We start from the raw sequence: 27,355 nt of genomic DNA on the forward strand, positions 1-27,355 counted from the left end.
TGGATGCATGGTCTGGGTTTGGTTCCCAGCTCTGCCATTCTCTGTGTGATCTCAGGCAGGTTACTTTACCTTTCTGTGCCTTTGTTTCCTCATTGATGAGATGGCCCTCAGAGAGTTGCTGGGAGGACACAATATGTAAAGCCCCTGCAAATGTTCCTGGCATGCCGTAAGTACTGCATGAGTATTTGCTATTATTCAGTTGTTTGCTACCAGAGTTACCACAGTTGAGGAACTTGCAAGTTATATCTGGGACCACAAACTGGAGGGAGCTCTGGAGTTGCCTGGCTCACAGTTAAGCTTTTCAACTAATTTAACCTCTCTAAGCCTCCATTGCTTCATCTGTACAATGAGTGTACTGCCACCTGTATTCCCTAGGACCACTGTGAAGGCCAAATGAAGTCCATATATAATATGCCAAACACAGAAGGCTGCTCAATGAATAATGACCATTATTACTGTCCCTGTTATTAGTTGACAATTATTGTCACTATTAAAACAATTCATAATTAATAACACATCACACCACTAGCTCTAAGTCAAGCCCTCACCCCTCATCTGAGAGAAAAATGTTCCCCAGAAGCTTGAAGACAAGGATAGAGAGATTGGGCTCCTTCTGTGGAGTCCACTGCACACTCAGAGCACCCAGACACCTGTCCTTGGGAGCATCCAGCAGGGCTGGATGAGAGGTGAGATCAAAATCCACAGGAATTTAACCCCAAACAAATCAAGCCTTTAGAACTAACTTCCAGTTTTCAGAATTACAGGAAGTAGCAGACAGCAGTAAATGAAATCATCAGGTAACAATCAAAACAAATCTATAATATACTTGCCTGGTCCCTTAAAAAATTCATTAAAAAAAAAAAAAACAGTGAGGGGACTGTTCTAGATTCTTTGATCGGATCCCGATTTGGAAAACCAACCAAAAAAACTCACTTATAAAAGATGTAAGGGGGGTAATGAGGAAATGTGAATATGGACTGGGTTTTATAGATTCTGGGAAGATGGTAAATTTCCTTGGATGTGATAATGGTGCTGGGAGATGTCCTTACTATTAGGAAATGTAGGAAATGCGTACTGAAGCTGTTAGGAGTCAAGCGCCAGGATCTCTACAACTTTGTTAGTTGTGCAGATAGAAACAGAAAGAGCTATATAAAGGAATATGGCAAAAGTTAACCATTGTTAAAATCAGTCGTGGGCATATATTATTCACTGTACTATTTCACATTTCTAGAGTTTTAAAATTATCATAATAAATTGAATACAAAGGCCACCAGGAACTGAGCCTTTGCAGAAGGAGCCCCTCAGGAAAATCTCCTATATGGATTTAGGATGTCGCCCTGCCCCCCACGCATACACACCACCCCAGTGCTGTACACACTCCCTTCTCATGGGAAGCAGATGCAGCTGTCCCTGCGGCTCTGGCTCTGTTGGCCACTGGTCCCGAGCAGGCCTGCCAAGGCACTAACACCCTTCCTCCCCAAAGCAGCCTCCCCTCTGGGATGAGAAAAGAGAATTACGGTTCCCTGCAGGTCCTTGATGGAAAGGTTCTTTGTGATAACTAGACTGGACCTAAAGGATCTGGTCAAAAGTCCCTTTTGATCAGAACTCATGTTGGTGTGCTGTTTCTCTTCCTTACAAATTTAAATTTGTTCTCTTCGATAAATCATATATTCACATGGCTCTAAATTAAAGTGGCAAAAAGGAGTGCAATAAAGATTTTCTCCCATCCCCCTGCCCAGCCACTCAGCCGTTATTCCCCAAAGGCAACCCATGTGACCAATTTCTTAGGCATCCTTTTGGAGATATCTTCACGTGTGCAAATAAACATTTAAATTTATTCAAATATACCAATTTTACACAAATGGTGTACTATCTATATATAGCCAATGCCCCACGCAGCAGCTGGGTTCCTGACATAACTTGAGAAGGAAAGGAAGATCTGATGCCCGGGTAAACTGGATCAGTGAATGTGAAATTTGAGGAAGCTGCTTCATGCGATAAGGCTCCACATACTGCCTGCGGCCCAGGAGGCTGACCCTGAGTCATATAAAATCACACCAGATTTCTGCTTTGTCTCTTTGTCAAACTAATAGGCCAGTGGAAAGTGCATCAAAACAGTCCACTTTAAAAATAAAAGGCAAAGGATCCACTCAGCACATGGGAGAGGCCTCCTTAGGCTGCTCTCTCTCCACTGCACGATGGGATGTCACATTGCCCGTTGCTTCATGTGACAGAGGCTTTATCTCCATTCAAAACACTAGGACAGGTGCCATCTCCTTTGCTTTTCACATCAGCTCTGTGAGGGGGGCAGGGAAGGGTTTTTTTGTTTTGTTTTGTTTTTTACTGAACCTTTACTGTTGAGAAAACTATAACAAAGTAATGGGACTTGCCCAAGGTCACCCCACAAATCAGCACCTGACTTCTGGTCTAGGGCTCTTTGCACTTTGAAACAATGGCTCAATATAGGCAACATCTATGGTCTTTGCCTGCTGACCCTTTTACTGGTAACTAGGGCTCCCAGATAAAATAGAGGATGCTCAGTTAAACTGGAATTTTGGATAAACAACAAACAAATTTTTACTGTAAGTGTTTCCCAATGAGACCACCAAGATGGAGGGGAACCCCACTAAGCTGGTAACTCTGGTCAACAGGTTAGTTAGTTAGTGTATGATAGGGATCAGGCTGCGTATGGAAGGGGTGAAGAACTCCCTCAGTTGGGGCTGTGAAGTCAGCAAGCCTGCTCTGTGGTAGCAAAGTTTCTCAAATGGTTAGTTTTGAGACCTCAGATCATGTGCCTACGGAATGACAGAATTTTAGGTAACTTGGTAGAAATGTGTCAGGAAGTTGATGTACTTTGGACACATACTGCAGCCTTTGATATGGTCCTAGACAAAACAGGCACATTTTGGTTAAAAGCAGAGAAAGAACAAAATACAGCTTATTTGAGAGATTCTTTTTGACCATGGTCAACAAGGCACACTGGTTGAGAGTCAGGTAGTCTTGAATGCTGCAGGGCAGACAAAATGAAACTCTTTGGCTCATGCTAGTTTCTGCATGCAAAAGCATGAAGACAATGGTGATGGTGGTTATAAAAGTGTGTGCATTTGTCAACATTCATAAAATGCTACATTTCAATACAACTGACTTCCAGAAAAAAAGAAAAGGGAAAACCTGACAATACCAAGTGCTTCCAAGGATGAGGACCAACTAGAACTCTCAGACATTTTTTAAAAAAAAGAAAGAAGAAAACAGAAACAAATTATACAAACAAATACCTTGGCATAATGGCATTTTAAAAATATATCCCTAAATCTTTCCTCTAAATATTGAAAAGAATATTTAGAGGAAATGGTGAAAAATGGAGAAGAAAATATGTATCTTAAGTACTTTTGGCCAGTATCGAAAAAAAAACAAGATTTAAATGATACAGTGAGATAGAAGTTTCAGGGAAGAGAGATTCTGTAGTCCATGAAGGGATTTATCTCAGGACAAAGCATCTAGGTAAGTGACACTTATACTAAAATGAAAGTGGATTTCCAAGTAGGAAGCTAACAAGCCCACCTCACATTTACCAGTGGTGCCTTAAAACCTTGGTACCATGGAAATCATGAAAGCAGAGGCACCAGTGAGGAAACAGCAGCACAGAAGACAAGCGGCCCCGTGCTCACCGTGTTTCCCATAGTCTTCTAGGCCTGCGGCCTTGAGGTCCACACTGTGAATCTTGCACAAGACTCTGTTCATGGCAGTGTAGATGGCCCGCCTCTGGCTGGGCTCCAAGCCTGGCAGAGAGGGGTCTTTGTAGATGAGGCCTGGGCAGTACTCCATCAGATAGAAGGGAGTGCCGATGACCCTAGCAGGGGCACAGACAGGGTGTTTCAGTGGCCCATGATGTGGCAGGCACTGCTCTGTCCTGTGTGTAAGCTTTGAGTGCTGGGTGGGAGTTTGGATCCAGAGTACTGGAAACTTCCTTTTTCCTTTGCACATAAGCACAGGGGTTAGCAGTACTCCCTCCCCAAAGCAATCCACACACACACATCCCTGTCTACACTTCCTTGCCAGCATGCCTCTCTTCTCTTTGGTCCACTTGTAGAAGCCATCGGAATGGGATTAAGTGTGATAATACAGGAAAGCAGCATGTTGAGAGGGGGATTTGGAGTCAGAGAACCAGGCTTAAGTGCCACCTCTGCCCTTCCTAGCAGTGTGATCCTGAGAAACATATTAAAGCTCTCTGAGCTTTGGTTTTTTTTAATCTATAACGCTTCAAAGGATAGTTATAAGAATTAAGGGAGCAAATACATAGGGAATGCCTGGCATATGTTTCTGGCTTCACTGAGGGTTGGATAAGTATCCCTTCTTGTTATTGATGTTATTTTCATCATTATCCAGTGGTATGAATGGCATATACAACACCCCAAAGTATTAAGGTGACACACCAAAATGTCATTAATCCATCTTTTGTCACTACTAGAAATCAGTTTAGTACTCCGAAAAGTTGTTTTGAAAATTCTACTATTATAACTATTCATCCTGACTTGAACATGGCCTAGATATTAAATTATATTATTAAATTATTTTTAATTATCTTAAATGTAATATTGCTGTGGTTATGATAGAAAATGTCTTTATTCTTAGAAGATGTAGGCTGCCTGAAACTTACTTCAAAAGTTTCAGTGAATAATAATTTATATACATACATATAAGATATACTTATTAACTTACAAAATAATTATATAATTATTTAATAAAACTTATTAAATTATGTTATAAAACATTTTTAGAAAAATGTTATATATAATTAACTATTTCTATAAAATTATTTTATCTATATAGTACACCTATTCACATATATACGCATACACATATATACATATACATAGAAAGCAAATGTGGCAAAATGTTAACAAATGTTTTCATCTAGATGAAGTGTAAATGGGTGCTCATCGTACTATTTTTTCTTCTTTCAACTTCTGTGTATGTTTCGAAATTTTCATAATTAAAAAATCGGGAAAAAAGAGACAGACTCAGAAAGCATATTATAAAGCAATTCAAAAACAGTTTAGAAAGCCCACAATAAAAAATTAATTAAAACAAGCAACATGAAGCTAGATGGACATACATTTTTTTAATGTTAGAAAAGATGTTTCCTACCAATTCTCATGAAAGCAGGCATTTATCTTTCAGGATAACTTAAAGATCTGTGAACTTCTAGGGGAGGTAACTATAAAATCTCTTTTCTCTTCTACCCAAATTTTACTTGTCTTTACTCTAGCAAACTGGAATGTGAGTTAGTATAAGAACTTTTCTCTTCTGTAGCTTGAATACACAATAGAAAAAATAAATCTGAACATTACCTTGGATCCTCACAGAGGTCAAGAACTTTGGGGACAGGGACTCCAGCACTCGCAAGGGCTTTCATTATCCTGCCAGAACAAAGAAAACTGAGAGACACTGCTGAATGAGATGACTGGATTTTCTTGAAATTATTATTATTTTTTTTTGTTTGTTTTTGTTTTTGTTTTTTTTTGCAATACGCGGGCCTCTCACTGTTGTGGCCTCTCCCGTTGCGGAGCACAGGCTCCGGATGCGCAGGCTCAGCGGCCATGGCTCACGGGCCCAGCCGCTCCGCGGCATGTGGGATCTTCCCGGACCGGGGCACGAACCCGTGTCCCCTGCATCGGCAGGCGGACTCTCAACCACTGTGCCACCAGGGAAGCCCTGAAATTATTTTTTGATTTAAAAATTTTACATGCAGAAATTAAAATGGAATGCTAAAATTTAAAAATTTCAATTGACCCAAGAAGGCAAAAAGGCAAGGAGAACAAAAGACAAATGGGACAAAGATCAAACAGCAAAATTATAGACCTGAGTCAAACATACTGATAATTACACTAAAGTTAATAGAGTAAACATTCCAATTAAAAGACAGAAGTTGTCCTACTGGGTTCAAAAGCAAGACTTAATATACTGTCTATAAGGGACATGCTTTAAATATAAAAACATAGATAGAAATAAATAAATAAAATAAAATATGAAAGGATGGAAAGGGAAGTTCCATGCAATTGGTAAGCATAAGAAAGCTGGTATAGCTATATCAATATTAGAAAAAGAGACCTTAAGGCAAAGAGGACTACCAGAGATAAAAAGGGACATTTCAAAACAATACAAGAGTTAATTCACCAGGGAGATATTACAATCATAAATGTGTATGTGCCTTAAACAACAAGGTCCTACTGTAGAGCACAGGGAAGTGTATTCAATATCCTGTGATAAACCATTATGGAAAAGAATATGAAAAAGAATATATATATAAAAAATACAGCATAAAAAAGAATATATATATTTATAACTGAGTCACTTTGCTGCATAGCAGAAATTAAAACACAACATTAAATCAACTATACTTCAAATTACAAAAGTAAATAAAAAATGTGTATGTGCCTAATAAAAGAGCTTCAAAAATACCTAAAGTAAAAATTATCAGAATGAAAGATAGAAACGGACAAACTCACAATCATAGCTGAGACTGTAAAATGCCTTTATCAGTAACTGACTTTATCAAAACTACACTAACTAGAAAAAGTAAGACACAGATCTGAACAACACCACCAGCCAACTTGACCTGATGGACATTTCTATAACACTCACACAGACACTGCAGGATACACATTCTTTTAGAGTGCACACAGTATATTCACCAAGATATATCACGTACTGGTCCATAATATAAGTCCTAATAAATTTCCAAGTATCAAAATCTTTTTTTAAAAATAAATTTATTTATTTATTTATTTTTGGCTGCATTGGGTCTTTGTTGCTGCGTGCGGCTTTCTCTAGTTGTGGCGAGCGGGGGCTACTCTTCGTCGTGGTGTGCAGGCTTCTCATTGCGGTGGCTTCTCTTGTTGCAGAGCTCGGGCTCTGGGTGCACGGGCTCAGTAGTTGTGGCTCACGGGCTCTAGGAACACAGGCTCAGTTGTTGTGGTGCATGGGCTTAGCTGCTCCGTGGCATGTGGGATCTTCCCAGACCAGGGCTTGAACCCATGTCTCCTGCATTAGGCAGGTAGATTCTTAACCACTGCACCACCAGGGAAGCCCCAAGTATCAAAATCTTACAGAGTATTTCTAAGACCTCAATAGAATTAAACAAGAACTTGTTGCTATGTGATAGCTAGAAAAAGCCCAAATATTTGGAAGTTAAATAACACATTTCCATATAAGCCATGGGTCAAAGAAGAAATCATAAGGGACATTAGAAAATATTTCAAACTGTAATAATAATAATAAAAACACATGTCAAAATTTGTGGGATGCATATGTGCTTACAAAGTAACATAACTTTGAAAGCTCATATTAGAAAAGGAAGATGTTAAATCAATGGCCTCAGGTTACACCTAAGAAGGTAAAAATACACCCACAGTAAGAAGATGGAAAGAAATAAAGCTCAGAGCAGAACTAAATGAAATAGAAAATAAACAACAGAAAAATTAACAAAACTAAACATTTGTTCTTTTAAATTATCAACACAATGATAAATCCCTAGGTAGACTGATGAAAGAAAGAGAGAGAAAATACTATCAATCCACAGCAGGAATGGCAAAGATGGGAAATCACTACAGATCCTACATACATTAAAAGGACAGTAAGGGAGGACTTCCCTGGTGGTGCAGTGGTTAAGAATCCGCCTGCCAATGCAGGGGACATGGGTTCAAGCCCTGGTCCGGGAAGATCCCACATGCCGTGGAGCAACTAAGTCCATGCGCCACAACTACTGAGCCTCTGCTCAAGAGCCCGCGAGCCACAACTATTGAGCCTGTGTGCCCAGAGCCCATGCTCCGCAACAAGAGAAGCCACCTCAATAAGAAGCATGCGCACTGCAACGAAGAGTAGTCCCCCCGCTCGCCGCAACTAGAGAAAGCCCACGCACAACAACGAAGACCCAACACAGCCAAAAATAAATTTAAAAAAAAACAAAACAGGGAATATTTTGAACAATAAATTCAACTGTTAACATGAAATGGACATATATAACTTTATATATTTTATAATATAATTTTATATATTTTAATAAATGTACAAATTCCTTGCAAATTACAATTTACCAAAACTAAGGCAAGACGAAATAAAATACCTGAATAACCCAATATCTATTACATCAAACCCATAATCCAAAAACTTTTCCTAAAAAACCTCCAGGCCCGATGGGTTTACTGATAAATTCTATGAAACATTAAGGAAGGAATTTTTTTAAATAGAAAAATAATGAGTCGGTCTTATCACCAATAACTGGCTCCTGCTTTTGGCTGCCTGCTGTCCTTTCCCCTTTTCATGTTCTGATAGTAATACCTAGACGTTCCTTTGGGAAACAGCTCTCCCCCACTGTAGGTTCACATGGTTTGGGTGAGAGTGACTCAATCCTGATTCCAGGGTTGAGCACAAGACCCAGATTTGGCCAATCTGAATAATGCATCCTCCTGACCACAGAGACTGGTTCAGGAACAAAGCTGTGACCCACATTGGGCCAACGAGTCAATCTCAGGAGATATGCTGGAATGTTCACTGTGGTTATCAAGGAGGGAAGTGTTGAGAGATGGAGACAGAGAATGAATGGGTCCTGGTGACATTATTTGGGCCCCTGGATCCAGCCATACCTGAAAGGTTTAGATAATGAAGCCAATACATTTTACCACTTCTCCTCCTTTCTTTTTTTTGAATGCTTAAGTCAGGCTAGGTGGGTTTCTGTCACTTACAATTTGTACTAACAAACTACCCAAACATGACCAGGGTAAACATTTTGGTGTGTTCCTTTCCAATATTTTTGTTTCAATGTACAAGTCTTTACAAAAAACATAGTTAAGATATATATAGTTTGTATCTGTTTTTGCTACATTAAAATTTTATTTTCGGCAGAGTCCCCTGGTGGTCCAGTGGTTAGGACTTGGCACTTTCACTGCCATGGCCTGGGTTCAGTCCCTTATTGGAGAACTAAGATCCCCCAAGGCACAATGGGTGGCCAAAAAGGAAAAAAATTTTATTATACACATTTTAATTTTATTATAGACATCCTTTTATTGGCTGCAATAACAACATAATCATTAAGACTGGGGTATGGAATCCTACCAGCCCTGGGTGTGAAGCCAGACTCCATCACTCACATACTAGATGTGTGTCACTAGGCATGTTGCTTAACTTCTTTAAGCTTCACTGTCCTCATCTATAAAATGGAGATCATATTAGGACCATATCAGGGAGTTGTGAGAATGGTTTGAATTAACAGTATATTCAAAGCATTTATTTAGTGCCTGACACATACTAAACACTCAGTAAATGTTAGCTATTATTGTTATTGTTCCAACAAGCAGAAATACCAAGGTTTGCATAATCATTACTCATTTATTGTACCTGTAGGTTTCCAATTTTTTTATTATAAACTACACTGCAGTGAGCATATTAATGCATAAAGCTTCTCTCCCTATTTAGAACTATTTTTTTAAAGAGAGATCCCCTATTGGAATTAATAGGTATAAAAGTATGACTACCCTGAGGTTTTTATAAATTATGTTATACTGTTTTCCCAGTTTTCCAAATTTGATTTGGCATTTTATAAGCAGATACCATACACATTTCATCTTCAAATGCACATTTTATTCCTTTACTAAAACGGAAATTCTGTGCATTCTTGGATTTTTCGATGTCCTTCTAACACTCCAGAATTCCTCAGTACGCTAGGAAGTTGGTGAGAGTTCACAAGCAGGAGGCACAGAGACAGTGGGAGTTTTGCATTTCAGGGTTTCTCTTCTACAAGCACACACTCACTATCACATGGGCACATTTAGGAATGCTCACAAATAGCTACAGGTTTCTTCCTGTAGGCTTCATAAACGAACCCTGAAGGCTTCATAAATGTCAGTCATCAGTCCCTGTAACACTTAAGTCAGATTCAAGGAACCAAAAAGTCAGAGGGGAGACAGTAAATGGTGAGAAAGAAGAGGCCAGGAGCCGCAATCACATTTTCCTTCTACTCCCTGCAACTTTCCTTCTGCAGAACATGATAGGCTGGAAGGAAGGCGGAAGAGGAAGAGAAAGCCGTCCAGGAGCGGAAGCCCCACTCTGGAGTCCAGTCATCGCATGGCCACTCACTGTCCAAGAGTCTGGAGCTAGTGTTTTTCAACCTACTATGTTTAAATTTTCCTATTCACAAAGCAAAAGATTTTATTTTGGATGGGTTGTAATACATTTATCGTTTTAAACATTTTATTATGAAAAATATCAAACATACATAAAAGTAGAGGGATTCATATAAGGAACCCCAGGTTTCAATAACTATCAACTCACGGCCATGCCTCCTTGGGCTATGACCGCACTTAATAGAGGCTCAAAAAAAGTCTAGTCTCCTAGAGGTTTAGGTAGAGAAAAGAGAAAACAAGCTCCCGAATAAAATTAGGTGACATGTTCTTATCAGAAATAATTTTGGAGAGTCACACTTGTAATTTTAAATGTCTCAAGGCACTTTAATGGAGTGCTGATTGGCCAGCTCAGGGGCTGGGCTGCGGAGGCCGGGGATGGCTGGGGATGGCAAGCACGCCCCCAGCTCTGAGAATTTACCTGAACTCTCTCTCTATTGCATGCGTGGACGGGAGCAGTGTCCCTGGCGGTTTCTTCCTCAGAACCAGCTGATGTTTAGCCAGCCTGATGTAGTAGGTGGGATTTGACTGCCCGTGATCAAACTGAAGGAGTTCCAATGGGCCTGCAAGTTTGAAAGCAAGGAAAACTCAGACCAGCTCTGGAGGACAAATGTGGACAGACATTCTTTCTTTCTAACGAGTACTGCATGTGGATGCGGAGCGCCCTGATTTGGAATGATCTGTCAGGAAAGCAGCTCCTCCCGGGGTACCAGACGTGACTGCGTCCCAGGCATACCCCCCACCTCCAGCTCGAGTCCAGAATATCACACTATGGTGTGGCAAAGGCCACTGGATTTACACCATGACAATTTTCACTTTGTGCAGGTGTCCAATTTTGTCCTTCTTGCCAACTCCTGCTCCGTAAAGAAAAGTCTTTTAGTTCTGTTTGTAAAACACAAGCACAGTCATGGAAACCCATCTTGCTAAATGGAATGCTTTAAGCCGAGGATGAAAAGTGCCCTCACTTGAAAAGTGTGCCCCTCACCCCATACCCGGCCACACCACGCCTGACAATGACGTGACAGCTGAAAGGAGCTATGCAGAGGCCTGCAGCTCGAGCCAAAGCTGCTTTCAGGAGATGCGTTTCCCACCCCAGCAGGCTAAACTCTGAGGCTCCCTTGCAGAAACAGCCTAGTTAACCCTAGTCTTCACAATGAGATGAACTCTACACACAGATTCGCAGGAAATGGGAGTTTGCCTGACTTAGCTGGTCTCATCAGAAAGGGTCCCTCAGCTTTGCAGAGGCTCTAAGAACAATCCCATCACTGGAAAAAAATCCTGATGCGAAGCTACATACAAAGAGTACTTTCAAATGGTACAGATGAACCGGTTTGCAGGGCAGAAATAGAGACACAGATGTAGAGAACAAACGTATGGACACCAAGGGGGGAAAGTGGCGGGGGGTGGTGGTGGTGGGATGAATTGGGAGATTGGGATGGACAAATATGTATAAAATGGATGACTAATAAGAACCTGCTGTATAAAAAAATAAATTAAATTAAAAAAAGTACTTTCAAGGATCAAACTTTATCACCAGGTAGAAATTTCTTCAAAAGTTCATGCAACTATACTTTAATAAAATAAATTTAAAAAGAAAAAGGTCATGAGGCACCTGTTTTTCTGAGGATGGAATGTGAAGAAGGAGCTAGAGGTTCCTTCTCTAGCTCCTTCTTTGAAGAGATAGAGACGGCTTGTCACATTTTAAATTCGTGCAACTTTTAAGTCACCTTCACAAAACAGGCTGTCATCTCAAAAATATTAGAAACACTCAAACACCCCTGGGCACATACTGCAAGTTCCTCTCCTCCGGGACAGCCCTTTGCAGGCGATTGCTGCCACACCACACTCTCACATGGAACAAGGGCCAAGTACACTTTGGGGATCCGTAAAAAAGGAAGTCAGTGCTTTTTCCCAAGCAAAACAGAGCAGCACTCAGGTCCATGGGCTCACTGAGCCCACTGGCTATTTGCTTCACCACATGGCGTCTTTGTCTCCAGCATATTCCACTAAGGACTGAAAGTGAGAACCAGACTGAAAGCCTAGCCTTTACCAAAATGCAGAAGCTTAACTACCTGTGGCTTGGGTCCCCAGTAAGTCTTTGAGGTGCTTCTCCAAGGAGTCCTTGGGAATTTCCATCGTCTTTCTCACAGGGCGAGTGTTTGGAACAGCCATTCTCAACGGAAAACCCAGAAGAGTTTCCAGTTCCTTTACTGCAGTCTCTGGGTCATGAACCTGGTTTCACAGAGAATACTGATCATGGACACCCAGTCAACCCTGCCCCACCCTCCTGCCTGTTCTCTGAGAGGGTACTTTCTTAGAGGGAAATATAGAAGAAGTCAGTTCTCTGAGCAAGGACTTTGCAGCCAGGGGAGTCAGCTCATGAGAAAGCCCCAGAATGAGTTTCCTCCTCCCATTTAATTCCTAACCACATTAAACTTTCTTATCTGCTGGGAAGAGTGCCGGTTAAGACTGAATGATACTCCCTTGTGCCAGGAGGGCAGAATATTGTGTGTAGTGTCCACTCTGTCCCTACGGGCCTGTCAGCTAATAACAAAAACCCAAATGCAGAAAGCTAAACAGAGACCCCCACCGCCAACGTGGCTTCTCCTGCTTCAAAGCATTGGGGTGGCCCGTGTGTCTGGTAGCTGCTGGGTCCCCACCCAGAGCAGCATCACCAGGCCAGCAGAGCTGTCACCCGAAATGTCTTAAGCCTGCCATTCACCTCCCTGTGTAACTCTTTTCTCATTCTGCCTTATTACTTCCTATTGAAAATACAAGTGGCTAGTCACCTAGATTTCATAATCAATAAAAACTAAAAAGACTATGGCAGCATGGGTGAAAACCACCAGAGGCAACTGCAACTATGAGTGTAAGAGGACTGCGTAGAGATGCTTACACTAGTGCCTGGGGCACAACAGGGGTTCAAAAAACAGTGACCTTTACCTTAATGATGTGAATACCAAGGCTGGCAGCTGCTTTTAGATTCGGCCCAAGATCATCCAGAAAGATGGACTCAGAAGGCTGCCGGCCTAGCCGCTCCAAGCACAGCTTGTACATCCTGGCGTCTGGCTTGCAGACACCTTCCAGGCAGGATTCCACAACCTGAGAGGGAGGGACAGGAAGGAGAGATGAATGTCCCTAAAAGTGGTGTTCCCACGCACACCCAGTATATTTTCTGAAAAGCAGAGCAGAAGGAAGGCAGTGGAGATTTGTTATAACAAGTAACTTAAGAGTGTCATGATATAAAATGATGTTGCTTTTTTAAGAGGAGTGATTTGGAAATACTGGGTTACAACCTGAGGGAAGATTCAGAAAACCAAAGTTCTGGTTCAGACACAGTGAGTGACCTTGTGCAAACAGCGAAGGCACTATGGGCTTCAGGTTCATAGTCAGGAAACACTAACAGTCATCTTACCTATCTTTTTTTTTTTTTTTTTTCTTTGCAGTACATGGGCCTCTCACTGTTGTGGCCTCTCCCGTTGCGGAGCACAGGTTCCGGACGCGCAGGCTCAGCGGCCATGGCTCACAGGCCCAGCCACTCCGCGGCATGTGGGATCTGCCCGGATCGGGGCATGAACCCGTGTCCCCTGCATTGGCAGGTGGACTCTCAACCACTGCGCCACCAGGGAAGCCCCATCTTACCTATCTTAACGGTAGCTGGGAAACTTAGTGAACTTCAGTGTGCTCCGAAATGACATAGCAGTTTGCTAATGTTAGGTATTGTGAATGCACAGAAAAGCTGCACGTTTCAGTTTTAGGGAAAGTATTTCACCATTTTCTCAGAAAGAAGGCACTGTTTACTGTTATAAAAGAAACATGACTTTAATGTCCATATTTCAGAAGTTAAAAAACAAACAGCTGTACTCAGCCTAGACAGATAAATCCCACAGGAGGGCTAACACCAAAGAGATCGTCAGTGGCAAAGACATGGTTCCCTTTCATGCAAAGAGCCTCCTGTATCCTGACAGCCTTGCTTCAACCTGTATCTGATCCAGAACTGGTGGGGTGCTGCTGAGTGTTCAGGAGAACCCTGAAACAGCTGTCTCAGTGTCAGGCTACCTCTGATCCAGCAACCCCAAGTCCTCTGACACTGTCCCCATGGCTTGATCTCCTGTGAGCAGGCCTAAAACGTCCATAGAGGCCTGTAACCAATACCCTCTGGTCTGCCCAAAGAATAGAACTAACTCCCTCAGTCACTCCTGAATTGACCCTCGCTCTCCAAGACCAAGGACAAACCTGAGGGCCCCTCCCTCTCCTCCAAACTCCCATTGTTCAAGGTTAGAGGAGAACTGCCTTTTCAGACAAATAAATGTTCTGAATAAGTTACTGACTCTTCCTGGTCTCCTAAGGACCTGAATGAGCTAAAAGACAAAGAAGCTCCTTCTAAAGAAAACGTCAACAGTGGGTAGCAGAGAAGCCAGGTGTTTCAGACACCAATAAAGGCATCATGCGACAGGAAGGCAGCACAGCTGTACCAGCCGAGACAAGAGGAGAGGGGGAGCAAACCCTGGGGGTCAGGGCCAAGTCTGCCAAGCAGACACCTCCTCTCAGAGGTGAGTACATTTGCAGACGTGAAAAAATTCCTGAGATTTAAACTGGATAAGATCCCTGGACTTCTTGTGTTCTATTTTGCCAGATGAAAAATTTCTGGGGTTGTGTTTCACAACAACGTGAATATACCTAAAATTACTGTCCTGTATAATTAAAAATGGCTAGGATGGTAAATCTTTTCTTTTTCATTGTACTACATTAGCATTTTTTATTTACTTTTTTAAAAAAATAAATTTATTTATTTATTTATTTTTGACTGTGTTGGGTCTTCGTTGCTGCACACGGGCGTTCTCTAGATGCGGTGAGCAGGGGCTACTCTTCGCTGTGGTGCACGGGCTTCTCACTGCAGTGGCTTCTCTTGTTGTGGAGCACGGGCTCTAGGTACGCAGGCTTCAGTAGTTGTGGTGCGCAGGCTCAGTAGTGTGGCTCACGGGCTTAGTTGCTCTGTGGCATGTGGGATCTGCCTGGACCAGAGCTCGAACCTGTGTCCCCCGCACTGGCAGGCAGATTCTTAACCACTGCGCCACCAGGGAAACCCCTAGGATGGTAAATCTTACATCATGTGTTCTTTACAAAAAAAAATAATAATAATGTAAAAGTTTTTACTTAAAAAACAAAGTAGATGGGGACTTCCCTGGTGGTCCAGTGGTTAAGAATCCGCCTCTCAATGCAGGGGACATGGGTTTGATTCCTGGTCGGGGAACTAAGATCCCACATGCCACGGGGCAACTAAGCCTGTGCGCCACAACTAGAGAGCCCGCGTGTGGCAGCTACTGAGCCCGTGCTCTCTGGAGTCCACGTGCCACAACTAGAGAGAAGCCCGCGTGCCACAATTAAGACCCAACACAGCCAAAAAAACCACAAAAAAAGACATTACCCATTGCTTACACCTGGACACAAGCAAAATTTCAGATATAAAACATCCATACTAAAAAAAAAAAAAAAACCAAAAACAAAGTAGATGAACAAAATTTAAAAGCCACATACACGTCAGAAGAAACAGATTTCTGTGACATTGAAAAGTTCAGGAACAGCCTCCAGGGATGATGGGGATCACAGGAATGGTTCCATTAGCTTTACTTCTACCAAAATAATTTTTTTCCTTACAGCTTTAGAGAACAAAAATGTAAACCCTTGCTCTTGAGGAAACAGATTTTCAAAACTCCAGGTCTCCTGCAGACATAGAATATGAAAATGGATCTGAAAAGCACACGCCAGAGAGCCTGTGAAGCCTGAATAAACAAGTCCATTGTTTTAAAGAAGCTCACAAGTCCCTACATAGTTGAAGGGCCCAATACGAGCCTGGCCAACTGATTTTGTCCAGATGAAGATATATCCCCATAGCCACACTGGAGGGAAGGAATTTCTGAAAATAATTACAATGTATTGCATACTTACCTATCTGCCAGGCACTCTGTAAAGTGCTTTGCATGCATTATACTCTGGGATCCACACAGCTACCCTAAACAAAGAAAATTCCTACTCCTGAACTACAGGTGAGGAAACCGAGGTTCAGAGAATCAACGCTACTGCTTATAGCAAGCTGCAAGACAGGATTCAAATCCGGCTGAGGTCCCTGAGCACCAGAAGGGGAGGATGCTTGGAGGAGGGCTGTGCTGTGGACAAGCGGGGAAACCAACAATTAAAGTGGGCAAGGAGCCAGGCAGCTGTGCAGAGGGAAGAGAACTCTATCTCTGACTGGCTTTGTACAGGAGGAATGAGGAGGTGGGAGGTGAAAAGAGCATTAGGTTGGGTCGTTAATTTCCCATATTTGTGCTCTGAATTTTCTGCCTGTCAATCCAACTAGATTTGACGTTCTAAAATAGCACTATCCAATAGGACTTTCTACAATGTTGGAAATGCTATACTGTCCTGTCCGACACAGTAGCCACTAGCCACATGTAGCGACTGACAACCTGAAATATGGCAAATGCATATTCCAGAGGGCAGGGCTTGTGTCCGTCACACTGAACACAGTATCCCCTCATGCCTAGCCAGTGCCTGGCACACAGTCACTGCTTAATGAGAAAGTGTTTTCCAACCGAATGAAGTTTAGGCAAGTCAATAATTCAGTAATTCATATCTGCCCCAGGATAATGATATACTTTCTCCTAGGGAAATGGGGAGTCTTTCACAGAAGTAACCTCCTGGCACAGAAGACCATCTCCTGACTCGGAATCTTCTCAGGTACTTTCATAGTCTAGCCCTTCATGTGCAGTCCCATACGGTAGCCACTAGCCATATGTGATTATTTACATTTAAGTTGAAATGAAATAGAATTCCTCAGAGCCATTAGCCACATTTCAAGTGTTTAATAGCTGTATGTGACTAGTAGCAACCATACTGGACATTTCCCTTACTGCAGTGGGTTTGTTTGCACAGCACTGGTCTAAGGATTAATGCCATAGAAATAGAGGGCAATGGGGTTGGTCTTTGAAGAGAAAAGGTCAAAGGGCCCGTTAAGAGGTGAGGGCTGACGAAAGTGCATGTGTTATCTGATGACTAAGGTTCAACTCCAGAATGAAAGGGAGTCTTGAAAGCTGAGGTTTCAATCAGTTATCAAAGCCCATAAATGACTGACCTTGCTGAGAGCTCAGTGATATTTTACAAGTCTTGTTTCCCACCTGTTATGTTTAGTCCTAACTGAGTCAAGTGTGTGAATAAAAAACCCATTCACTCCAGATCTACTGAGAGGCAGCACTAATGCTGCATCCTGAAGCAAGGACACAGACTTGATTCAGATTATTCCGGATCACTTACCACATCAAACTGTTTCCGGTCCAGGGGCAGAAAGCTCTTCCCATTGGGAAGATAAAAATTATTGCTCAAGACTGCAGTCTGAAGGCCTTTAGCCCGAATCTGAGTTATGGCCTCAGTCATCACTGGGAACGGCTTTGCCACTCGCTCACTGGTCAGCAGAGAGAAAAAGGAGTCCAGGGGCACGGAGGTCTTTGACTAAGAATGGGGGAGGGGAGAGGAGAACCAGCCATCATTAAGAGTAAGAACAGCTTGTCACCGACACAGAAAAACACATATTCCTGGCTTCCTACCACTACCTGGTGTAGGACCCCAGGCCTTTGGCTTGCTGCCAAAAGGAATTCCCTCCCTCAGCCCTTGTGCAGAACTTTGTATATAAGGTTGTAAAAAGTGGCTTAGAATTAGAGTTACAGTGGTTAGGGAATGGAGCTATTTATATCAGTATTCCAGTTAAATGAGTTCTTTATTTCACTCACTCATTGTCAATTTTAAAAAGATTCAGAAGACCCTAAGAGGTACATTAAACTCTATAAGTGTATTAAGCAGATGTAACTTAATTTTTAATGATCCAGAGACATTTGATGATTCTGCATTGCCTCAACTTCACCATTACGAACTGAGTGTCAGTTTCTGATCAATTTTTGTGTTTTTAAATTCAATCTCTGTGGGTTTTGAAAACTCTTATTTTATCATGTTTCAAAATCTGCAAGGCCAAGTCTGCTATTCTGATATACACGCATATTTTACAACAGCTTTATTGAAATACAATTCACATACCACCCAATTGACCCATTTAAACTGTAAAATTCAACGCTTTTTAATATATTCACAAAGTTGTGCAACTATCAACACAATCCGTTTTAGAACATTTTCGTCACCCTGAAAAGAAATCCCATACCCATTAGCAGTCGTTACCCATTCCCCCCCGACACCCCAATACTCCCAGTCCTAGAAAATAACAACTCTATTTTCTGTTTCTATAGATTTACCTGTTCTAGACATTTCAAATAAGTGGAATCATACAATATGTGGTCTTTTGGGTTGGCTTCTTTCTGTCACTTAGCAGAATGTTTTCTATACATATATTTAAATATTTATTCATTTATTTAAAATTGAGGTAAAAACACATAACATCAAATTTACTATTTTAACCACTTTGGGTGACATTAAGTACATTCACTGTTATGTAACCAAAACCACCATCTATCCACAGAACTTTATTATATCTTAAATTATATGTTAGCAGGGTTATTGTGAAGGTACATGAGTTAATACAAATAAAGAGCTTAGAATGCAGAGCCTTTCCAGAGAAAGGCTCAATGTTATTACTGCATTAAACAAGCTTTCTGATCAAAGCCATTATACAACTCCAGCTTCAGATGAACAGTAACTGATGGAGAGGCCTAGTATGTAATATTTTTACTTTTTCATTCGTGTAGTTAAAATTGAGTACCTGGGGATGGAAGAAATAGCTTAAAATCTTATAACAGGTAATTAGGTTTTCCCTTCTTTATTTTTAGTTTAACCAACTTAATGGATAAGTGTTGCATCCACTATTCTAGGCAAAAAGAATATGGAAATTCAAGTATGTTTATCACTCACAATTTCAGAGCAAAGTCTCCCAAATTCTTGTAGGAAATCCTCTGTTGTTATCTCTGCTCTCATAAATTTCATCCAGGGCCCATTTTCACCACCTGAGATCAAGGCCTTCAATATAGTTCCGGAAGGGATATGATTCTGTACCTCCCATTCTACCGGAAGTAAAACATATGGTAAGTGAAACAGTAATGTATGGACAAACAGCTGGGGTTTGGGGAGCAGGGGAAGTACCATACAAGTTCCTGTGGCATCACTGTGGTGCCAAGTGGGTTCCATTGGGAATTCAGACAAATTCAGGAAATGGAAAATCTCAGCTTGGACCTCCAAAGGAACAGCAATAATAATCTGTGTAACTGAGGGGACATTGGTGCCAAGCGTCAGGTCCGTACCACCACTTTGAGATGACTCTGGACACTGCAGTACGAATTTTCTTCCCTGGTCTCTCATTGGCTGGTTCATATATATTAGGTCACTCACACAGTCATGGCACATGGTAAGGAAGTGCATTAGGGAATAAAGCAGATTCTGACAGCACTCCAAGACAAGCCCTTCATTTTGTAAACCATAGTAATCCTTCAGAGCAGTGTAGCTGGCACACTGAGACATTCACCTGTGGGGGCGCTGTCTTTGAGAAATAAAGAACAAAATTCTGTCCATAAAGAGCTAAGGCAGTGGATGGATTATTATTGTGTATACTGGGAACACTGGGACAGGGGTTACTTTTTCTTGTACAAGGGTGTTTTCTCTTTGTATAATATACCTGCTATGGGGCAAAAATATATACAGCATTCATAATTATATCTAAGATATATCAATAATATACATTAGCACATATCTTTTGTTTAATGTAGTACCTGTGCATTGAAAATATTTCAGACAATATAGAAAGGTATAAAAAAGAAAGTTAAATGACAAAGCAATCCCATTCTTCAGAAATCGCCAATGTGACCAATTCAGTACGTCTTTTGAGAATAACAGGACTTCTAAAACTGAATCCAAATAATAATAATAATACATCTTTAATTTTAGAACTAAAGTTAGAGCATTTTTTAGGATCTTAGAGCTGGCAAGCATGCAAGGAAAGGGGCACTCTCCCATGCTGTTGATGGGGGTGTAAACAAATACAACCTCTATGGAGCGCAACATTTTAAATACACATTCACATTTGATGTAGTAATTCTGCTTCCAGGAATTTCTCCCACAGATATATTTATAAAAGTAAGCAAAGATTATGTACACGGCTGTTGTGCAGAACTGCTCACAATAAAAACTAGAAACTTACATGCACGTTACTAAAGGGCTTGTTAAATCAACCATGGTACATCCATATGATGGAACACCTCGTAGATGTTAAAATGTATAAACTAGGCCAACGGTTGGCAAATTATGGCCTGGGGGCCAAATCTGTCTCCCATCTGTTTTTGTAAATAAAGTTTTATTGGAACACAACCACACCTACTTGTTTACTATTGTCTATGGCTGTTGCTGGCTCCAATAGTAAAGTCATACAGAGACTGTATGGCTCGTGAAGCCCATCTAGTGCCCTTGACAGAAATAGTTTGCTAATCCCTTAACTAGACCTATGCCTACTGATGTGGAAAATTTGGCAAGATATTCTACTGGGTCAGAAAAAAGGAAAGGTACATAACAGTGTGTACAGTGTGGCCCAATCTGTGTAGACACAGTTTACACACACACACACACACACACACTCATGTATATATAGGCAATTTTTGGAAGGATAAACAAACTTTTCACAATGATAACCAATGAAGCCTAGGACTGACCAGGGAGGCGTGGAGGTGACAGTAAGAAATTTGTCTTTGTATTATTATTTTTTTTTAGGTGCACTTTTATTTATTTATTTATTTTTTATTGGGGTAAGTTGTTTTACAATGTTGTGTTAGTTTCTACTATACAGCAAAGTGAAGGAGAGTTCCCAGTTTTTACTATACAGCAAAGTGAAGGAGAGTTCCCTGTGCTATACAGCGTATCTTTGTATTTTTAAAAATATCCTTTCAGCACCAACTATTTAATAATGAGGTTGGCATAACTGAGTTTCTGTATAGAAAAAATTTAATTAAATCCCTGTTTCTCACCATCACAAAAATGAATTCCCAACAGACTAAATACCCAAATCAGAAAAAAAAAACCCTCTAAAAGTTAGAAAACAATATGCAATGTCTTTATGAATGTGAAGAAAACAAAGACTTCCTTAGCCTAGTCTCATAACATGCAAGCCATAAAGAAAAACACAGATGATTTTGATGACATCAAAAGTGAAAATTTTGGCATGGCAAAAACATTATAAATATAAAATAAAAACACAAGTCAATAATAAGTGCTCCAAAGATTCCAGGCACTGCTGAATAACATACCATTTAAAAGTATGAGCAGGATTTGAAAAGGCAGAGGAGGCAGGGAAGGGTAGCTCTGATCAGAGAGAACAGAACTTGCAAAGGCACAGGAGTATAAATACATTTGACAAGTTTAAAGAGCATCAGGTAGTCCAAGGTAGCTGAAATGTGGGCATACATAGGAAATGGTGTGACAAGAGGACATGAGAGCTGGTTGTGAGAGGCCCTGGAACCAGGTAAAGCTTCCGGTTTTAATCTAAGTGAAAAAATGCAGGCACTCAAGGATTTGAAGCAAGAGAGGGAAGGGATAAGATGTGTGTTTCAGAAGGGCAGTTCCAGGCACTGTGTGCAAAACCCAGAAGGCCAGAGGTAGAGTTAGGAGTTAGGAGGCTGATGTGCCAGTGCAGGCGGGAGAATTTAGGAATCTAATTTGTGTAGAGGCAGTGGCAGTGGGAAGGAGTGAATAGGTTCTCAAGATGTTCTGGAGAAAGCTGAGAAAATTCCTGCCAAGTAATCTTTATGTTCTCTGTAAAAGGAGACTTGGCTGTCTGCCAAGTATGAAGGTTTGGTCTGGGGAAGTATGATGGCTCCGGGGGGAGTTTGGAACAGCCCTGTAGTGAATGCAAGAGGAATATGAGTGGAGGAATAGAGAGGCTAAGGGCTCAACTGCAGCTGGAGCTAAAAAAAAAAAAAAAAAAAATAGCTCACCTAACCAGTTAGCAGAGCTGGGTAATTTTGCAACCAGGGGCACAGAAAACCTGAAGCTGGGTTGATTTAGCATAGAAAACTGCCCAGTCAGCAACCACAGTAAGTCAAAAGAACAGGGACAGCTGTTTGGTCCTTTTTCCTTCCTGCTGATTGGGAATGGGATGTGAAGGCAGAAAGTGAGGCAGCCAAGCCTGACCCATGCGGTGAAAGTGGAAATGAAGTGCACTCACAGCACAGCAACACAATGAAAAGAGCCCAGGGCGCTGACATCACAGAGCAACACACTGGCCCAGACCACATACCTGGACTTTCACGTGCAAAAGAAATTAACTTCAGTCTTGGTTCAGTCACTGTTTTGTTAGGTTTTCTAACACTTCAAGCCAAACAAATCACACTTAAGTCAGTTGAATTGAGTGGGTAAAAAGGTAATACCAGGAGGGGCTGAAAAAGGAAGGATCAGAGCCTAGCGATTTGATCTTGTAGTAGCAAAAGCAGGTTTAGAAGGGAGGTTGGTGGAAAAGGAAAGGCTATGATCAAAGCGGGGACGGGGTGGGGGTGGGGGGGCGGGCAGAGAGGATGTCAGGATTCAGAAGTAGTTCTCAGGGAAAGGTAGTTAAATTCCACCAATAACATTAACAACAATAGCAGCTCATCATTTATTGAGAATTTCAGATGAGCCAAGCACACACCCTGCTAATCAAGTGCCCTCCATGAATAATCTCATTTAACCCTCCTCCAACCCCAAAGATGTAGGTACTATCATCAGCCGTAATTTAATGATGAGGAAACTAAGACTCAGAGCAGTTAAATAATTTGCCCAAGATACTCAGCCACTAACTGTTGCTTGGAATTTGATGAAGAGCAAGTATAGCTCCCACTGGGACACACTGCCATCTCCCCTCACCACCCTCCTTTCCCCCACCCCTACCCACCGCAGTCTCCAAAGGTGAAGTAGAATGAAGAGCTCACCTGCAGCCACTCTCCCTGGAGAAGGAATGAGAACTCCGCCCATGTCAAAAATCACTGCTTTGTAGGTGCCGCCTCCAGAATGTGTCCATCGCCAGGCTCCCTGGTGCCTGCCCTGGCCATGTTTCACGAAGACTGCCCTCCAAGCCCGCTGGAGCTGTGCAGACTGCAAAAGCCGCCTTAGGCACATGTTGGGGCCGAGGCTGCGGAGAAGGCACAGGACATAGTTTGCCGTCACTGCCTCCAAGCAGACCTCCACCCTGGTGCTCAGGTGGCACCTGCACACCTCCTCTGACCTCCAACCAGCGCTTCAGACACCACCAGAGAGGAACGCAGGATCTCCGCCCTCCCTGACCACTCCTTGCCTAAGTTCCTTGGCTCAGGAAAGGGCTCCACCATTCTCCCAGCCGCCCACGCTGGAAAACTGGATTCACCCCGACTTCCCTCAGTCCTCCAGCCAGACACCTCTGCTCCGGGTGCTGTGCGCGGCCCATCCTTCCTCCCGAAGCTCTCCATCTACCTCTCTCCACTCTCACTGCGTGATCTCAACCACGGACCTTTGCAACGGCCCCTTAACTGGTCCCCCGCCTCTTCTCAAACCTCATTCTTTCTTCGCACTTCAACCAGTTATCATTCAAGATTGCAAATTTGATCATATCCTAACCCCATTTAAAACCTCCAGTGGCCCCCCACTGTCCTCAAGATAAACTCTCAGTTCCTTAACCTGCCTGAAAAGGCCCTCTGAGTTCTGCCTCTCCCCTTTCGGCTGCAGCTCTCCCTTGTATTTCACCTTAACCTGGGTGATCGGGACACTCAGGTCCAAGGCAGCTTCCTCAAACACATGATGCTCTCCTCCTGCTGCCAGGCCTTCGGGTATGGTGTTTCCTTGGCCTGAATGCTCCCTTCCATCTGTTACGTGGCTAATTGCAAATTGTCCTTTAGGCTGTAGTTTACCTGTCACTTCCTTCATGAAACCTCTTCTGGCTACCAGAAGAGACCAATGAGCAGGATGCCCTGTACCCACCTCCTCCTAGCGCTCGCGATGCCACCACACCATCACCCCTCCTACAGAGCAGGGCAATGTCCTCCTGATTGTTCTCCATTGCCTCTTTTCTAAACTTACTTTCAAAAAGTTCGGGAAAAAACCAAAATACACATAACAGGTACACGTGTATATAGATATATAAACATGTATAGACATAAATCAAATGTGGCAAAATGTTAATAATTAATCAATCTTGGTGAAGGGTACACGATGAAGGGTATATGAGAGATCACTGTACTATTCTTCAACTTTTCTGTAAGTCTGAAATAAAAACCTGGGGAAAAAAACAAAAGAATTAAACCAAATTCTATTTGCAGTCAGTTCCACTTGAAAATCTTGAAGCTTCTCATGCGATGTCTATGGTTAAAAAGCTTACTAAGAAGCAAATTAGAGCAAAACAGGTTGGTAAGACAGCCTGCCTGTTCATGGGAGTCACTTCAGTGCCACCATAAGGACTAAATAAACTCTGTAAGATTCTAAAGAAAGGATTCATTTTTAAAAAATATTTATTTATTTGGCTGCACTGCATGTGGGATCTTCGTTGCGACATGCAGAATTTTTAGCGCCGGCATGCGGGATCTAGTTCCCTGACCAGGGATCCAACACGGCCCCCTGTATTGGGAGCGCCGAGTCTTAACCACTGGACCATCAGGGAAGTCCCTAAAGAAAGGATTCTTTTTCTTTTTTTTAGAAGTATTTGTGACGCCATTCTTTATTAAGGTATCAAATAACTGTATCTGGCCAGACAGCCACCTAAAGAAAGGATTCTTAAGAAGCAAATGTTCAAGATAATATAATGTGCTTCTTATGTAATTGGAAATTTGCTGGATTGGGGCATGAATGCTGAAATTAAAAATGTAAAGACTGATTTGCATTTTGGGTTTTACCTACGTTCCTACGCCATGGCCAAAGTTAGTGGTGGAAGGAGAAATTTATTTATAGGCTCCTGAAAGTGTCAACACATTCTCTGTGAGGGCTTAACAGAGATGAAATCTGTCTCTGGACCTAAAAGGCTGACTTTCATCCTCATTGAGGACACTGTCCTCCTCATAATTCTGCTAATGGATAAGTGGGCAACGCTCCCACAACTACCTTGCTTCTTCCTTCCAACTAGAGATGATAGTTCTTTTCTAGCCACTTCCCAATGCTCTCTTTGGAGCAGTTAGCGCTGTGATTTCTCATACCTCCTGGTACCTCCGTGGTACATGCCCACTGACTGGAATGTCTTCACCTGTTTATCTGCTGGTAAATTTACACTCTTTTTTACATCACAGCCTCAGGTTTACCTCCTCTAGAGAGGCTAGTCTTTCTTTTTCCTGGAAGATTCTGAAACTACTTTTTTTTTTTTTCACTCTCATTGCTTCTTCTCCATACCTTCACTAGGGCACTTACCCCATCAGACAGTTCCTGTTTTCAACTCTATATGCTCCTCTACTTATCAGCTCCTTAAGGAAAGGCCTATCTTACTTCATCTTTGTATATCCATCCCCTAGGACCTAGCATGGTGTCTAGACACATAACACATGTTCAGTAGAAACATGAGTTGGAAGGATGAATAAACTGGATGATTCAGAAAGTAGGGGATAACCTTGCTTGGTGGCACAGTGGTTAAGAATCCGCCTGCCAATGCAGGGGACACAGGTTCAGCCCTGGTCCGGGAAGATCCCACACGGCGCAGAGCAACTAAGCCTGTGTGCCACAACTACTTAGCCTGCACTCTAGAGCCCGAGAGCCACAACTACTGAGCCCACGTACCACAACTACTGAAGCCCACGTGCCTAGAGCCCATGCTCCGCAAGAAGAGAAGCCACTGCAATGAGAAGCCCGTGCCCCACAAAGAAGAGTAGCCCCCGCTCGCCACAACTAGAGAAAGCCCGCGCGCAGCAACGAAGACCCAACGCAGCCAAAAATAAATAAATAAAATTTAAAGATTAAAAAAAAAGAAAATAGGGGAACATAGGGGGCAGGCATAGTGATTGGCAGCTACAAAGAAGTGTAACAAGCCCAATTTTCCCATCTCTAGAGAATAATTCTAGTTCTCTGCAACTGGCATTTTCCTCCTCTACCGTAAAGAATATGTCTTCTCTCTGTCTCTCAGAATGAGATCAGTATGACGATGCAGATTTGCTATCTAAATTATGCTTTCATAAATATGCACACATAGTGTATGTTTCCACATATTAAAGAGATAGTTTAGTAGAGATTGAGTGTTGGCTCTGCAATCAGATTGCCTGGGTTCAAAGTCTAGCTCTGCCACTTGCTAAGTGTGAGATCCTGAGCAAGTGGCTCTCTCTGAGCCTCAGGTTCCTCTTCCGTTAAAATGGGAACAATTATACTACCTGTCTCATGAAGTAGCTGTTACAATTACATAAGATAAAGTATGTAAAGCACTCAAGCTAGTACCTGGCACACCATTAAATGTTATCTACTACTGTAATATACTATTAAAAAGTTCACATAAGGGACTTCCCTGGAGGTCCAGTGGTTAAGACTCCACACTTCCACTGCAGGGGGCATGGGTTTGATCCCTGGTTGGGGAACTATGATCCCACATGCCAAGTGGCGTGGCCAAAAAAATTTTTAAATAATAATAATCTAAAAAAACTTCATGAGGTCTCATATATTATGTGCATATAGCAGGTACAAATGGCATATGCAGTTTCACAAAAATCAGACAGTCAGTGGGGGCAATTTTGGCTCCAACGGGACGTTTGGGAATGTCTGGAGACATTTTTGGTAGTCACCACTTGGGACATGCTACTGGTATCTAGTGGGTCAGGGCAGGGATACTGCTAAATATCCTATAAAGTATAGGACATACACACACCCCAAAGAATTATCGAGTCCAATAATGTTAATAGTGCAGAGGTTGAGAAACACTGATATAAACAGTGTATACTGAAACTAATTCATAGGGTGCAGTCACAAGCTATAAATATCATTTGGTCACATTATATGCATATACAGTCCACACACCTACACGTCCACGACGTGCTGTAACACACCTTACATGTAATGGTAGCATATACCTAGAACAGCGTTCTGTCACATATGTGCCATATATGTATTGACTGTGGCTCTCCATGTCTACATGCTAAAGGCAGTCTGAGGTACTGGAAAGAATGCTCTCAGAAAAACTGATGTAAATAGAGCCACAGGCTCTACTCATTTCATCATCACCGCTGTATAGGGAT

At 42.1% G+C, this 27,355-nt stretch overlaps 1 protein-coding gene across 3 annotated transcripts in view; it reads right to left on the reverse strand.

The window, feature by feature from the left end:
- Positions 1-27,355, reverse strand: part of ACAD10 (acyl-CoA dehydrogenase family member 10) — a 49,574-nt gene that overhangs the window by 21,689 nt on the left and 530 nt on the right. For all 3 annotated transcript variants that reach the window (XM_079942854.1, XM_079942852.1, XM_079942853.1), the window contains exons 2-9: positions 23,120-23,319; positions 19,089-19,237; positions 17,490-17,684; positions 13,122-13,280; positions 12,251-12,410; positions 10,600-10,741; positions 5,352-5,420; positions 3,669-3,850 (exon numbers count right to left, since the gene is read on the reverse strand). In XM_079942854.1, the coding sequence (XP_079798980.1) occupies positions 3,669-3,850; positions 5,352-5,420; positions 10,600-10,741; positions 12,251-12,410; positions 13,122-13,280; positions 17,490-17,684; positions 19,089-19,237; positions 23,120-23,306 (1,243 nt within the window). In that variant the 5' untranslated portion in view covers positions 23,307-23,319. The remainder of the gene's footprint in view (positions 1-3,668; positions 3,851-5,351; positions 5,421-10,599; positions 10,742-12,250; positions 12,411-13,121; positions 13,281-17,489; positions 17,685-19,088; positions 19,238-23,119; positions 23,320-27,355) is intronic.

Source organism: Stenella coeruleoalba (assembly GCF_951394435.1).
Source record: "Stenella coeruleoalba genome assembly, chromosome: 14".
NCBI classification, from domain to species: Eukaryota; Metazoa; Chordata; class Mammalia; order Artiodactyla; family Delphinidae; genus Stenella; species Stenella coeruleoalba.